Genomic DNA, 16,832 nt, shown 5'->3' with positions numbered 1-16,832 from the left:
CAACCATTACACATCGCAGATCATATGTATTTCAGGAAGGAGAAGCACATCAACACGTTATGACCATACATTTTTTGTCTTATTTTAAACAACAAAATATTAAATGTCTCGGCTGTGGGCGTGGCATATGGTAGCAGCCATTTCTGCCATCACTGACTCCATTGCTCCTTCAGCAAGCGCATGCTCCCCATCCCCGGAGCTCACATCACCCATGTGTTACCAATTATATTACAGTGGTTTTAGCATTATTTAGTTTAGTTACGTTCATTATATTCATTATTCATATAACCATAAAGACTGAATGTTTCAGTCATTCACATGTGAAACCTGATTTGACATCCCAGGGCTAGGCTACTTTATATATAGCCTATAAAATATAAAGTGTCTATAGACGATCTATAAAGTAGCCTAGCATCATTCGAATCCAGAAAGCTTTTTACAAATGAGTTTCAATGCAAAAACTCTGTTTACATATGATACAATTTGAATTCAATGAGGAGACTCCTTGATTGCTCTACTTGTGTATCCTGGGCCTACTTAGATGTCGGCAAAGTATTTTCAATTTATAGACTTATTGGAATAGGGTTACTGTCCATGCCTGTTTTTATGTATAAGAGTTTACATCTTAATACATATGATATGAACAAACAACATGTTATCAGAAGGCAATTTTCACTCAAATATTTTAAGAAAACATGAGCACATTGCCTTAGAGAAAACTGTTTCCTAGAAGTGTTCTTCCATTGCCATTGTTAGCCTACATTTGAATAACAATTTACAAACATAGAAAACAATAAACACAAACATATACCTAGTTTGAATTAAAAATAGCTTAGCTTTCCGTTTTGGGGTATCATATATCATTATCATCATTCATATATTGAGAAAATACACACACTATATGCCCAATACAATCTATTGCCTTTCCTGATTTATACTGGTAGGGGCCTCTGCAATGATCCTATCATGTCGGTTCAAAGCCCATCTCCACTGGGTAGTTGAGTTGGTGTCTTGACCAACTTCTCACCTTCCATAAAGTAGGACCTAGGCCCATTATCGTAACTGCCAAGAATATTATGCTAGTGTTCTGATATAATATCTAACGTTACAATGTTTTAATGTTTTATTTCTGGGGTTGCAATTTCCTCCCCACACATTACGCTGGTACGGTAAGAGGAAGAGGTAACATGAAACAACTGCGCCATCTAGAGTAGGATATACGTAAGTGGGCTCTCCCGTCTTAATTGAATGTAGAGACAAAATCGTTTTTTTTTTCATGTGTAATTTTAGCAAAAAATATGTTCAATTTTCATGCATTTATTGCAGTCTCTTTTATTATATTGGATTTATAATACACATTCTACTGCCCAAAACATTATCTATGTTGTTTATTTCTTGAAATGTAAAGCAAAACACAGGAACTGTGAGTATGATAAATCACTTGCATCTATTGACCAATTCCGTTCCTTGCATTGTCTCTGAATGTAAAATATTCAGGTATAGATTCCCACTCACTTCTTGAAGAATCCTGTAGATGGTCATCTCTGATTGTCTTTCGTTATACTCAAGACTTTTCTTTGAATTGTCACTGCTGCCTATTACTAGTAATGAATGCATTGCAACAAGCTCCTAAAATATAAAAAACAGAAGAGAAAAAACATACACATTCATTACCAAAGCTTCACAGAGTAAAGGCTCACATGAAGTAGATACAGTTGGATAAACTCTGATTTGGTTATTAAAGCTGACAACAAGATGCGATAAAGTAAAGAAGGTTCAAGTAAAACGACCTTCAGCAAAAAAATAAATGCTAATTGCAATTGTCGCAATGGCAGTATATCAATTACAATGATGTTTTCCTAATATAATGACTATATAAAAACACATCTATTTCAAACATTTGAACACAGGCACAGAATCCTAACTGGTCCATTGTCACGTGCCCATGCAAAGGGTTCCCACTGGGCACAGAGGTCAATTCAATGTCTATTTTAAGTTGGTTCAACATAATTTAATTGAAATGACGTGTAAACAACATTGATTCAACCATTGTGTGCCCAGTGAGTTAGTTCTTACATACCATAATGTCACCAGGGGACTTAGGAGGGTCAAATAAGTAAAAGTTCCACTTTGTACTTCTATAAAAAGATTAGCAAAGTCTACAAAGTCAATATTTGGACCACAAGGAGCTGAGTCACTTGCATCTGCATTGTTTTGGTTTTCTGTGAAGGACAGGATGTTTCCAAATGGATTTAATAAGACCTCCGAATCTCATATGGCGACCAAGAGCTTCCACCATCTTCTTTCACCCACGAGTGCATGTCACTATGTGTGGCGAGGGTACTGTCAGAGTCCTCATTAGCTAGAGGGGCCATCTTGGAGGCTAGGTCGTTGGAGACAGTCATATAGGAAGGACATGTGAAAGTGGAGGCAGCAGGGTAAGAGGTGTGGTAGTGTACTTCGTCCAGAGGGTGAAGGGCATAGGGCTGTGCCGAGGCCATGGAGGAGCTACGGGTGGAGCAGCGGTACTGTGACGGGCTCCCGGGAGGGTCGGGGCTGGGCAGGGAGACTGGAACAGAGGTCAGGCCGTCTGCACACAAACCCTCTCCCTGGGTCACTGGGTCTGCCACTGGCTGCTCCCACGAATCCCTCTGTAGGAGCAACAGCCAGAGAAAAGAATAGAGATGATGGAGAAATTACTCTTATTTGTTGTTATTGCCGATTGCAGAATGCCCTAAGATGTATGTGTAACAGATGGTTAGGAACCATGCTTGTGTGATGATTTACCTTGCTGGAGACCTGAAGACATGTTGGCTCACTGAGCTAATGTCTAGGCTTTATCTCAGTGGGCTAACAAAGCCTTGTAGCGCACAGATCTGGGTTTGATCCCAAATCAGTAACATAGAGACACACTTCTCACCTGTGGAATTAGATGTATTTTTTCCATCGTGCTTGTGTGAAATGTGTGCTCATTCGGATGTACCCTATCCGCTCCATCCCCCATCCCTATTTACATGCTTTGCGCCATCTCACATCACATAAAAAACAATAACACATAGGGTGCGTTTCCTGGATTTAGCCTAGCCTTGAACAATTCTTAGTCCAGGACTAGACTTTAAACCATGTTTGAGAAACTGGCCCATAATGTAAAGCCATAGCTCAACAGTTCCATTCCATCACTAGTACTGAACACTGACAGATTGACTTACCAGGAGAAAGTGGGGGGACTCTCCAGAGAAAGGTGGTAGCAGAGTGGACAGGGCTGAGCTGGGGAAGATGGAGCTCCCTCCAGTGGTGAAGGCTGCACTACGGTAGTCTCCGAACGTTTCCGGGTAGTAGCTGTCTATGACGGACGGGTAGCCAGACATAGCCGATGGGTCACAACCTAGAGGCTTGCCACCCAGGGATGAGGAGTAGACCTCGCCCGAGAACTGCTTGGGAGAGAAGTCCGAGTCGGAGATGAAAGGTCGCCTCATGCCGTAGTAGCTAGGGATCATGTGAGACCCTGTTGTAAAGAGAACCAGGGAGAAAACATTAGTAACAAGGGGTCCTATGTGGCTCGGTTGGTAGAGCATGGTGCTTGCAACGTCAGGATTGTGGGGTGCGATTCTGGCTGGGGCCACCCAAAATGTATGCACACACTACTGTAAGTAACTTTGGATAAAAGTGTCTGCTAAATGGCAACACTTTACTTATAGCCTGCAGGTAGGGAAGGGGGATACTTAGTCAATTGCACAACTGAATGGATTCAATGGAAATTTATTTTCCACATTTAACCCAACCCCTCTGAATCAGAGAGGTGCTGGGGGCTGCCTTAATCGATGTCATCGGCCCCAGGTGTGGAGTTTAACTCCCTTGCTCAAGGACAGAACGGCAGATATCTTCACCTTGCTGGCTCAGGGACTCAAACAAGCAAGCTTTCGGTTACTGACCCAATGCTCTAACTGCTAAGCTACCTGCCGCCGCATCTAGGCAACCTGTCGCCCCATCTAGGCGACCTGTCGTCCCATTTAGGAGACCTGCTGCCCCATCTAGGCGACCTGCCGCCCCATCTAGGCGACCTGTCATCCCATTTAGGAGACGTGCTGCCCCATCTAGGCAGCAGGTAGCTATCAGAACAAAGCATACAATATAATCGGAGTACACATTCAAAGCTCTGGTGGTTACTGTTAACATCGAAACAAGCCTTCACAAGTCTTCACCAGTAAATGGGTTTTATTCTACTTTTTCAGAACGTTGCTTGTAAATGTGACATTTAAAAGCTGTTTTCTATAATACTGTACCTCCCTTACCTCAAACACTATTAGGAGAGTTGATAGGTCAGTGGGACTCATCAATAATTACATCATTTTCACAGAGATTTTTCTCACCTGGCATTTGAACAAATGATGATTGGCTGGATGTTCCTCCCTACAAATGAAAGAACAGACAAACATAAAAATCCTGGATCCATGGCATTATGAGAACAGGTCTGATTCTGGTAACACATATCATGCCACCACACACACGCTGAGGAAGGCACAAGCCGAAGCGTATGTCAGTGTGTGGTCTATTAAGACATGTTGCTATGATATAAAGAAAATTAAAACAAAGCTTCAAGAATTGCAACTTACAGTGCGTTTGGAATGTATTCAGACCCCTTGACTTTTCCACATTTTGTTACGTTACAGCCTTATTCTAAAATTGATTAAATTGTCGTTTTTTTTCTCATCAATCTACACACAATACTCCACAATGACAAAGCAAAGAAAAAATATAGCATTCAGACCCTTTACTTAGTACTTTGTTGAAGTTCCTTTGGCAGCGATTCCAGCCTCAAGTCTTCTTGGGTATGATACAAGCTTGGTATACCTGTATTTGGGGAGTTTCTCCCATTTCTTCTCTGCAGATCTTCTCAAGCTTTGTAAGGTTAGATGGGAAGTGTTGCTGCACAGCTATTTTCAGGTCTCTCCAGCGATGTTCGATCAGGTTCAAGTCTGGGCTCTGGCTGGGCCACTCAAGGACATTCAGAGGCTTCTCCCGAAGCCACTCCTGTGTTGTCTTGGCTGTGTGCTTAGGGTTGTTGTTCTATTGGAAGGTGAATCTTCACCCCAGTCTGGTGTCCTGAGTGCTCTGAAGCAGGTTTTCATGAAGGATCTCCCTGTACTTTGCTCCGTTCATCTTTCCTTCGATCCTGACTGATCTCCCAGTCCCTGCCGCTGAAGAACATCCCCACAAGGGCCTCCCAAGTGGCGCAGTGGTCTAAGGCACTGCATCTCAGTGCTAGAGGCATCACGACAGACCCAGGTTTGATCCCGGGCTGTATCACAACTGGTTGTAATCGGGAGTCCCATAGTGCGGTGCACAATTGGTCCAGGGTCATCCGGCTTAGGGGAGGGTTTGGCCGGGGGGGCTTTACTTGTCTCATCGTGCTCTAGCAACTCCTTGTTGAACAGTGTTTCCTCTGACACATTGGTGCGGCTGGTTAAGCGGGCGGGTGTTAAGAAGTGCGGTTAGGTGGGTCATGTTTTGGAGGACGCATGACTCGACCATCTCCTCCCGAGCCCATTGGGGAGTTGCAGCGATGAGACAAGATCGAAAAAGGGGTAAAAAAAAAACATCCCCACACTATGATTCTGCCACCAACATGCTTCACCGTAGGGATGGGGCCAGGTTTCCTCCAGACGTGACTCTTGGCATGGATCCAAACTTCTTTCATTTAAGAATGATGGAGGCCACTGTATTCTTGGGGACCTTCAATGGTACCCTTCCCCAGATCTGCACCTGAGCTCAGTTTCGAGTCTCATAGCAAAGGGTCTGAATACTTAAAAAGGTATTTCAGCTTCTTCTTTTTTAATACATTTGCAAAACTTACAAAAATAACTGTTTTCACTTAGTCATTATGGGGTATTGTGTGTAGATTGATGTGGAAAAACATGAATCAATTTTAGAATAAGGCTGTAATGTAACAAAATGTGGGAAAATCCAAGAGGTCTGAATACTTACCGAATGCATTCTATATCCAAGTGATGGTAACATTTTATTTGGATAGTCCATCTGTAGATGCTCTACAGACTGTCTACACTCTTAGAAAAAGTAGAATCATATAGGGTTCTTCGGGTTTGTCCCCATAGGTCCCCCCTTTGCAGAGGGTTCTACCCTTAACAATAAAATAAATGCAACATGTAAATTGTTCCATGTAAAGGGTTCAATGTTTCATGAGTTGAAATAAAATATCCCAGAATTGTTCTATAAACACAAAAAGATTATTTCTCTCAAATGTTGTGCACAAATCCCTGCTAGGGAGGATTTTTCTTTGCCAAGATAATCCATCCACCTGACAGGTGTGCCATATCAACAAGCTGATTAAACAGCATGATCATTACACAGGTGCACCTTGTACTGGGGACAATAAAAGGCCACTCTAAAATGTGCAGTTTTGTCACACAACCCAATGCCACAGATTACTCAAGTTTTGAGGGAGTGTGCAATTGGTATCCTGACTACAGGAATGTCCACCAGAGCTGTTGCCAGAAAATGTTATATAATTTCTCTACCATAAGCCTCCTCCAACATCGTTTTAGAGAATTTGACAGTACGTCCAACTGGCCTCACAACCGCAGACCACGTGTATGACGTTGTGTGGGCGAGCTGTTTGCTGATGTCAACATTGTGAACAGAGTGACCCATGGGGGTGGTGGGGTTATGGTATGGGCAGGCATAAGCTATGGACAACAAACCCAATTGCATTTTATTGATGGCAATTTGAATGCACAGAGATACCATGACAAGATCCTGTGGCCCGTTGTTGTTCCATTCATCCGCCGCCATCACCTCATGTTTCAGCATGATAAGGCACGGCCCCAGGTCGCAAGGATCTGTAGACAATTCTTGGAAGCTGAAAATGTCCCAGTTCTTCCATGTCCTGCATACTCACCCGACATTTCACCCATTGAGCATGTTTGGAATGCTCTGGATCAATGTGTACGACAGAGTGTTCCCGCATGTATCCAGCATATATCCAGCAACGTCACGCAGTCATTGAAGAGGAGTGGGACAACATTCCACACTGCTCAACTCTATGCGAAGGAGATGTGTGATGCTGCATGAGGCAAATGGTGGTCACATCAGACACTGTACATTTTTTTATCCACGCACCTACCTTTTTTAAGGTATCTGTGACCAGCAGATGCATATCTGTATTCCCAGTCATGTGAAATACATAGATTAGGGCCTAATGCATTTATTTCAGTTGACCAATTTCATTATATTAACTGTAACTCAGTCAAGTATTTTAAATTGTTGCATGTTGCGTTTATATTTTTGCTTCATTACACAGGTGCACATCTGGTTGATATGCCACACCTGTCAGGTGGATGGATCATTATTTTTGTTCAGTATACATAGAAGCCACTATGAAGGGTTCTTCCTAGAACCCTCCATAAAGGGTTCTGCCAATAACCTTTTTATTCTCTAAAGGTTCTACCTTGAACTCTCTATGAAGGGTTCTATCAAGAACCCTTTTATATTTCAAGGGTTCATTCTAGAACACTCTGTGAACAGTTCTACCAAAAACCCTTATATCGCTGAAGGGTTCCTTCCTAGAACCCTCCATGAATGGTTCTACCAGCATTATTTGCATTTTTTTATGACAATACATTCGATATATCATAAGTTAGTTATACCCTAACACAGTGGTTGAAACTCCTGGTTTGCAGACCACATCAGGCCTTCAAGTCACATTATGCTGGCTTGTAAAGTGATGTGTGATTCCTATTGGAATCTAGCCAGAGTGAGGATATCCAACAGCAGGGACTTTTAATCACCCGCAACCTGCATTCAGAATGACTGCCACGGTAGAGAAGGTTGATAAAGGAGACGACCTAAATCATCTAAACTGAAACAACCATCTCAGTAATGAAACTACTAACAGATTGGATTAGTTTAGAAAAATGTATGTTATTTATAATTGTGTAGCATAAAATTAATCAACCAATCAATGCAAAAAACACAGATTTTGAAACAAACAATTCTGAAAATCAACCTGCAATAGGGTATGCTGGGAAATATGATAATGATGGGCGTGGTTTTGAGTAAAAATGACACAATCACACTTACACCACTTTACAGAATTAATTCAATTCCTGAATCAACACTATAAAAGTTACACTGAAAAATCAACACTAGGTAACACTGGCCAAGTGGCCAATTTGCTGTGTACCATACAATACACTGCTGGTTCACTCAGACTCCATACTATTCTCCTACTCACTGCTCAATAAAATCACAGAAAGTACTTATTTGAAAAATGTTTATCTTGGCAAAGATATCAACTATGTCTGTACTGTATATGTAAAATGATTTGATTTGATTTGATTAAGGGAATACCAGATACATTTACAAATATTCCCCATATACTATCTTTTTAAACTGATCAGATTACTCAAACTCCTGATGTTAAAGTTTAAACATTGAGGTAAACACTAACTCTCAGGCACTATTAAAAAGAATAATACAAAAAATACAATAAAAAAATCTTATTCAGATTCAGAAGAGTTCTACGTAGAACCATTCTTCCCTTCCAAAGAACCCTTCTTCCCTTCCAAAGAATCCTTCTTCCCTTCCAAAGAACCCTTCTTCCCTTCCAAAGAATCCTTCTTCCCTTCCAAAGAATCATTCTTCCCTTCCAAAGAACCCTTCTTCCCTTCCAAAGAACCCTTCTTCCCTTCCAAAGAACCCTTCTTCCCTTCCAAAGAATCATCAAAGAACCCTTTCTTAACCTCTTCAACCTATGGGGGCGCTGTGTCATTATTGGATAAAAAGACCTGCCCGTTTTAAGCGCAATATTTTGTCACGAAAAGATGCTCGACTATGCATGGAATTGACAGCCTTGGAAAGACAAAACTCTGACGTCTCCAAAACTGCAAAGATATTATCTGTGAGTGCCCCAGAACTAATGCAACAGGTGAAACCAAGATGAAGTTTCATACAGGAAATGCCCCAGATTCTGAAGGCGCTGTGTTCCAATGTCTCCTTATATGGCTGTGAATGAGGAATGAGCCCGCGCTTTCTGTCTATTCCCCGAGGTGTCTGCAGCATTGTGACGTGTTTGTAGGCATATCATTGGAAAATTGACCATAAGAGACTACATTTACCTGGTGTCCCGCCCGGTGTCCTGTGTGCGTAATCTGTAGGTCCATGCGCGTTCCATTTCTTCAGAAGAGAAAGTAAACTGCCACGATGGATTTTATCGTCGATAGATATGTGAAAAACACCTCGAGGATTGATTCTAAACATCGGTTTGCCATGTTTCTGTCAATATTATGGAGTTAATTTGGAAAAAAGGTCGCATTTTAATGACTTATTTTTATTTATTTTTCCTTACCCAAACGTGATGAACAAAACGGAGCGATTAGTCGACACAAATAATATTTTTTGTAAAAAAGGAACATTTGCTATCTAACAGAGTCTCCTCATTGAAAACATCTGAAGTTCTTCAAAGGTAAATGATTTTATTTGAATTCTTTTCTGGTTTTTGTGGAAAATGTTGCATGCTGAAATAGAGGCATAATCCAATGCTAGGCTAATACTAATACTAATACTGTTACACAAATGCTTGTTTAGCTATGGTTCAAAAGCATATTTTGAAAATCTGAGATGACAGTGTTGTTAACAAAAGGCTAAGCTTGAGAGCAAATAGATTAATTTCATTTAATTTGCGATTTTCATGAATAGTTAACGTTGTGTTATGCTAATGAGCTTGCGGATAGATTTACACAATCCTGGATACAGGGTTTTTTTCGTAGCTAAACGTGACGCAGAAAACGGAGCGATTTGTCCTAAACAAATAATCTTTCAGGAAAAACTGAACATTTGCTATCTGAGAGTCTCCTCATTGAAAACATCCGAAGTTCTTCAAAGGTAAATGATTTTATTTGAATGCTTTTTCTGGTTTTTGTGAAAATGTTGCCTGCTGAATGCTAACGCTAAATGCTACGCTAAATGCTACGTTAGCTATCAATACTGTTACACAAATGCTTGTTTTGCAATGGTTGAGAAGCATATTTTGAAAATCTGAGATGACAGTGTTGTTAACAAAAGGCTAAGCTTGAGAGCAAATAGATTAATTTCATTTCATTTGCGATTTTCATGAATAGTTAACGTTGCGTTATGGTAATGAGCTTGAGGCTGTAGTCACGATACCGGATCCGGGATGGCTCGACGCAAGAAGTTAACAAAACAGTTCTTAGTGTGAAAAACGTTCTGGGTAGAACCTGTGGCCTTATAAAGAACCCTCGTCTTCCAAAAAGGGTTCTTCAGAAGAAAATTGTTCTTGGTTTATCCAATCTCTCTGCAAATAACCCTTTTAGAACCATTTGTTTTTACAAGTGTAGAGTAACATCTCAACTAACTATCTCCTAACCCTAGCCCTTATTCTAAACCTAACCCTAACTGTAACCTTAGAAAGCAGTTGCTTATCAACAGATAGTCAGTTGCTTATCAACAGATAGTCAGGTGCTTATCAGTAGATAGTTTGTTGATAGTATGATAATCTGTAGAGCAGCAACAGATGGATTATCCCCAAAAAGTGTGACCCAAATGAATACAGGCCATTTTTCATGTTTGATGTGAACACATAACATGGACAGTAACAAAGTATACAGTGACATTCTGTGAAATAAAAGTCATGATCATTGTCATCATAGACTGAAGAAAAAAACCGTCATTAACTTTTATTGCAGACAGTGTGTCACGTTTATGATAGCATTACGAAGAGCTTATAATGCAGAAGTCCGAATGATTTATGGAGTTTAATACACTTCTGAATGGCTTTATTATCCTCTTGGGTGCCGTGGAGTCTGAAGTAAAGATATACTGTGGAAAGGACAAGTCTTTATGGTATCTACGGTTATTGAAGACACATTTTGCATGACATTTATAGCAAGCTTGTTAAAATGTATATTATAAATGTTTGTAGGGTTAGAAAAGGGATATATGCTTACAGGGATTTGTTTTAAAGAGACACACACACACACAGCGAGGGTTAGAAAGGAGGACAAGCTCTCTTTTGTTTGCATATTGCAAACATGAAAGAGTTGATTTTAAGGCTGTGTTGGCTGGAAGGCAAGCAAATTTTGAGGGTTGGATTTGAATGCAATTTGCCCATGCCAAGACTTCCCCATGTGGACCAGGTCAATGCCTCAGTGCTTCTCTGAAGGCTGCGTATGGAAATCATGTTGTTAAAGCCTCATGTACTCCCAGTTCACAGCAAAGCACCTGATGGAGAGACACGATAAACCTGCATGGGGAGGCTAACAATTACCCAGGGCCGTTTCTAACATTTTGGGGGCCCTAAGCAAGATTTTGTTGGGGGGCACCAAATAAGAGGAAAACTGCTGATGCACTACCAAAGAAAATCATAATAATTGAGGTTTCGCTAATGCTTTGAAAAGGTACTGCAACTACCAACCAACATCCCCAGCCACAGGTCTTAATAAAAAGATGATCTGTGAAGCATGTTGGGCTGCAATGTGTTGTATGACAGTTACATTTTTATGTGCTGCTGTATTTGGTGAAAAGGCTGTCCTTAAGGAAAACCAGTTACCGGTCAAAATGTTGTCCTTATAAGAACAAGAATTTGGGGGCATACTAGTGTGCAGATATTTTAGTTCTACATGACTATTTACTCTGATTAATTATTTTAAGTGTGCATACCCGAGTGTTTACAATTGAAAAGTACTCTTTCCTCCACAATAACACAACAGTGAAGGCACACTGGTTGGCCGGCTGGCCCTAATAATGCCCAAACCTCAGTCCGTTTTGCAAAGAGCATAGGCTACTGTAAGTGAGTAAAGAAGAGCTGGCTAATACCATTTCTCTCAGCATTCCTTGAGGTCTAGGTCTAGGATAGAACACATATCTTACTTGTGCCACGATATTAGAGTCTATTAATGCAGAAATTAATAGAGCAGTGTATCTACGGTTATATCTCTTTAATACTCTTCTTTATGAAACTTGAAGTTGTTTATTACTTGAGATTGTGTACGATGGTCTTTGTCCTGTCATTGAGGCAGCATGCCTGTTGTCAAAGACATTTCCCTTTCATTTCTATGGGTTCATGTTGCGACTTGATTTGAATCACTTGGTGGCTAAAGTTTGCCAATGTCTATCAATGGCCTTTCTCTCTAGGATAAAAGACTGCAAACTCGAATGAGAGAGAGAGAGAGAGAGAGAGAGCATAAGAGAAAGTGCAGGCAACCTTTAGATGGTGTGGCCCTGTTATCTGAACGTGTCTTTAGTCCGTATTGTTCACCCATGAACCTGGGCACACACGTCTCATGTGTGCAAAAGAAGACCGAGAATCTCCTAGATTAAAACATAAATATATAGTATAATTGTATCTTTATTCACACAAATCCAATCTAATTTTGCGTTAAGTCAAAAACTGTTGATGGCAACACTGGGGTCTTACCAATCCATCCACAAGATGATATCTGTAACTCTGAGTTAATAGTATTAACTTAATACTGTGAATTAAGAATGACAGAACTCAAGTCTATTACATTTTCGCTTTCAAGCAGAGTTTTCGGTGGTGGCATTGGCAACATCGATCTAGTTTTGTTTAGGAAAACAAGTGACTCATCATTATTAAGCAATAAGAGCAGTACTTCCTGGTGTTGTAATCTTTGCTGCAGTTTGCTTTGGACACATTGCCCCCTGAGAAATCCTTTCCAACCTGGCTTTGGCAAACCTGTGACATTTTTTTCTACAAAAAAAATATATGTTTCTGAAGAGCCATTACAGTCCAGGCATGGAAGGATGGTCACAGAGTGTGAAAGCATGTCTTAAGGCTTACGATGTTGAAACTCATGGCATCTACCTCACAGTTTGTCTCTCCCTTATCAGGATCTGTCCATGAAGAGTGTAGTTACTGTCTACTGAGTGCCAATGGTAATGGAAACAGAAAAGAAATGGAGTCCTGTAAAGGGCATTGACAGGTAGCTTGGGAGATGAAAAACTTTTCCTGTTTGCTCAGGCAGATGTCTCATAGGCCAATTTTGCTGTGTCTGAGGCAACAATGGCTAGCTTGTCTGCGGCCTGCATGGAGAACAATATCGGTCGGCAGGTGTGCGAGAATCTGACTTTGCATAGACCAACCTGGCAGACCAAAAAGGGTTTTGTATTAGCTATCCTCCTCACGACTGCTAGAGTTCATGACCATTAGCCATTGCGTATTATTGTTGTCCTGCTCATCGTGGGGTATTCATGGGTCTGCTTGGCTTTGTTTTTCTCTCTTAAACCAATGTTCTGGTATTTACCCATAGGCTTAGCTTTCACTCATGGCTGAGGAGTGGAGAAATAAAGATACCCTGCCGAGGGACTTATAGGTAGGCATTATGGGCATGATTCGTTAGCATACAAAATAAGCCCAAATGTAAATAAGGCTGAAGATTGAAGGACAACACCCTATTGTCTCGCCAACAGACATCAACTGTCTGGTTAAGAAAGAAGACAATACAAAAGCGAAGCACGCTAGATGTACTTGGAGTACTCACACTGTATCTTGGTCCATTTGTTTGATTTTGTCGTTTCTCTGCCAGTAGATCTTTCACTGTGTGCTTGACCCTCACCCCTTGATAGACCCTTTTAGAATACTCTGGAGAAAAAGAGAAAGAAATATTTCACACACACACACACACATGTGCACACAGAGATACAATTGACTCATTATTTGAGTGTGAAGTAATACAAGTTAATACATGATTCTACACTCATTATTCTGTGGAGGTCACTGAAAACAACCTCCATACAGTACACTCCTAACACAAGGATAGCCTAAAATTGTAGGTATGTTGATACAAAGATTTAACATTTTGCCTCAAGTACATTGCTAGAACAAATTCTATGAACCTCCTTGAAGTATATGAAAAACAGGCTAGAAAAACTATTATTTTCAGGAGGCCTAAATTAAACATAGGAAAGGGGAAGGGGGATACCTAGTCAGTTGTACAACTGAATGCCTTCAACTGAAATATGTCTTCCGCATTTAACCCAGCCCCTCTGAATCAGAGAGGTGCGGGGGGCTGCCATAATCAACATCCACGTCTTCGGCGCCCGGAGAACAATGGGTTAACTGCCTTGCTCAGGGGCAGAACGACAGATGTCAGCTCGGGATTCAATCCAGCAACCTTTGGGTTACTGGCCCAATGCTCTAATATGCTATGCACTTATTGTATTCTCTGTTTTTGGCTCACTTATATTGTAAGTATTTTTTGAATTAGCTTGAAGTAAGTATCTTCAAATTGTACTTACTCAAAGTAAAATATAAATATAACACAAGTACAATATATTGCTGGTTATGTATTTTTCAGATAATATACTGCTCCTGCTTAGTGCCAGTCCTCATTCATTCCAACAAACATGTATTCATTTGAATTCTCACAGTTTTATGCATAGCTGAATTGCCTTTTGGGTTACGTGTAAAGGGCATGGAAATTGTCTTTGGCTTTGGTCAATGCAAATTGACTGTTAAAAAAAGCTATTTAGTACAAACATCATTGTCTAACAGTGATGACATTTTTATACACTGGATAGCCAGCCACTCACACATTTTAAATAGTCTAAATAGGCCTAGTGATAGAAGTATCAAAAGTATCAATATTTATTTGTAAATACATCATAAATCTCAACAGCAAATATGTCTCCAGCCTGATTTTGTAGGCAAATCCCCCCCCCTGAACATATTCCTAGTGAGCATAATATAGACGATATTTGCAATTTAACATGCAAAAGGAAATCGCATGCAAAAAAAAAACGGTACAGTATGTAAAAGATCCCAGCTTTATGAATGGAGTCTTAAGATACGTTTCTATTTTACTATAGCCATCATACGGCCAAACAGTTTTGAAATTCAGAAATGGATGTGGGATCATAATGATATAATTTTCTAGGTGTTGCAGTTTGATATCCAACTGAATTATTTATGAATTGAGAAGAGGGTTTGGATACCGGAAATCCAACACCAAAACAATATTTGCATACTATTCAGCATCATCATGTCCTTTATGCTTTGGACTGGTCACAGCTAAGCAATGCCATCTTTAGATATGAATAATAAACAATCATATTTATGTTCATATGACACACAGTTAACATATTTCCCGATGCAGTCCTCTACAGTACTATACTTTCAGTTTTGTTAGTATGAAAAATACAATCCAATACCTTACAAAGCACAATGTTAGCTTCACAGTACATTTCATTCATTCCATTTTTTTATACTGAAGGATACTAGTCAATTCCAAAAACGACAATGGCATAAACCAGATTGTTATGCTAGGTGACAGCATAAACCAATAACACATTTTAAAATATATATTTTTTAATTATGTCATTATCACCCCCTTAAAGAAGATGTCATAAAATGTATATGGATGATGATAGTTTTGTCAAATCAATATACTATGGAAGTATCTCATAAATGATTATGAATCAGTGTTATGGTTGCATTTAGCCTTACCGGTTTCCATGATGCTGCAGTTTCAGGTCCGGCACTACAAAGATTGAGAAGGTCAATCCTCTATTCCAGTGAAAGTGTAGCTGTACCAATGCTCAAAATCATACTAAAGACAAGCCTTTTCCACCTCTGGAAACGTTCACGGAATCCTTCGCACACTCCACTGATGGAGAATGTATGGACTTTTTCAAATGACCTTTTTCTCCATGCAAATGATTGGTAGGACGTTTTTCGACTATTTGCATCTACAGTCTAGATTAGAGGAGAGCATCTAAGAGACTCATCAGAAGGCATTCTATTTCGTTTCACTGAAACATGTTGTAATAGTTCTTTAGGCCTATTTGGGCTCCCACATGTTTACACACTATCAATGTACAGTAAAAGCTTGAAATGATATACCAAAGAAGTTTCAGTCACACTTCAAGTAAAGGAAACAGGTGTAACGCTTTAGTTCCCTATTTTGTTATGAGCATGTTTGAGACCTTATGAAGTCTCATAATAATGTGTTATGTAATAATGCATTATAGCTGTCAGCCTTAAGTCAAGTGTTAGAGGTTTGTCTGTTCTTGCAGGATGGTATCACTTAGAAAGTCAGAGGAGAAACAATGCCTGCACAAGCTGCATGATCAGTATAACATACTGCATTTAGGAGATTGCATATCCTCCAAATGACACCTTCCAAGTTCAGAGAATATACAGCCAGGTCCATAATTATTGGCACCCTCTATAAAGATGAGGGAAAAAGTCTGTATAAAGTGGGGCACTGTATATATACAGTGCCTTGCGAAAGTATTCGGCCCCCTTGAACTTTGCGACCTTTTGCCACATTTCAGGCTTCAAACATAAAGATATAAAACTGTATTTTTTTGTGAAGAATCAACAACAAGTGGGACACAATCATGAAGTGGAACGACATTTATTGGATATTTCAAACTTTTTTAACAAATCAAAAACTGAAAAATTGGGCGTGCAAAATGATTCAGCCCCTTTACTTTCAGTGCAGCAAACTCTCTCCAGAAGTTCAGTGAGGATCTCTGAATGATCCAATGTTGACCTAAATGACTAATGATGATAAATACAATCCACCTGTGTGTAATCAAGTCTCCGTATAAATGCACCTGCACTGTGATAGTCTCAGAGGTCCGTTAAAAGCGCAGAGAGCATCATGAAGAACAAGGAACACACCAGGCAGGTCCGAGATACTATTGTGAAGAAGTTTAAAGCCGGATTTGGATACAAAAAGATTTCCCAAGCTTTAAACATCCCAAGGAGCACTGTGCAAGTGATAATATTGAAATGGAAGGAGTGTCAGACCACTGCAAATCTACCAAGACCG

At 40.1% G+C, this 16,832-nt stretch overlaps 1 protein-coding gene across 1 annotated transcript; it reads right to left on the bottom strand.

Moving 5' to 3' along the window:
- Window positions 1-1,302: 1,302 nt before the first annotated feature.
- Window positions 1,303-15,706, bottom strand: si:ch211-213d14.1 (POU class 2 homeobox associating-factor 2). The gene is made up of 5 exons (XM_029680867.1): window positions 15,500-15,706; window positions 13,536-13,636; window positions 4,371-4,410; window positions 3,210-3,505; window positions 1,303-2,651 (listed from the first exon to the last, which is right to left on the bottom strand). The coding sequence occupies exons 1-5, from the start codon at window positions 15,507-15,509 to the stop codon at window positions 2,253-2,255; spliced, it is 846 nt and encodes a 281-aa protein (XP_029536727.1). The 5' UTR covers window positions 15,510-15,706; the 3' UTR covers window positions 1,303-2,252.
- Between the last annotated feature and the right edge of the window lie 1,126 nt (window positions 15,707-16,832).

Source organism: Oncorhynchus nerka, unplaced genomic scaffold, assembly GCF_034236695.1.
Source record: "Oncorhynchus nerka isolate Pitt River unplaced genomic scaffold, Oner_Uvic_2.0 unplaced_scaffold_17___fragment_2___debris, whole genome shotgun sequence".
NCBI lineage: Eukaryota > Metazoa > Chordata > Actinopteri > Salmoniformes > Salmonidae > Oncorhynchus > Oncorhynchus nerka.
Note: the sequence above shows the minus strand (reverse complement) of the source record. Positions and strands in the feature narration are given on the sequence as shown.

Excerpts from the sequence above, each read along its gene's own strand:
- si:ch211-213d14.1 (XM_029680867.1), bottom strand. Across the intron at positions 3,506-4,370 it reads ATCATTTGTTCAAATGCCAG|GGTCTCACATGATCCCTAGC; the intron begins GTGAGAAAAATC and ends TCTTTACAACAG. Across the intron at positions 2,652-3,209 it reads AGTCCCCCCACTTTCTCCTG|AGGGATTCGTGGGAGCAGCC; the intron begins GTAAGTCAATCT and ends TTGCTCCTACAG.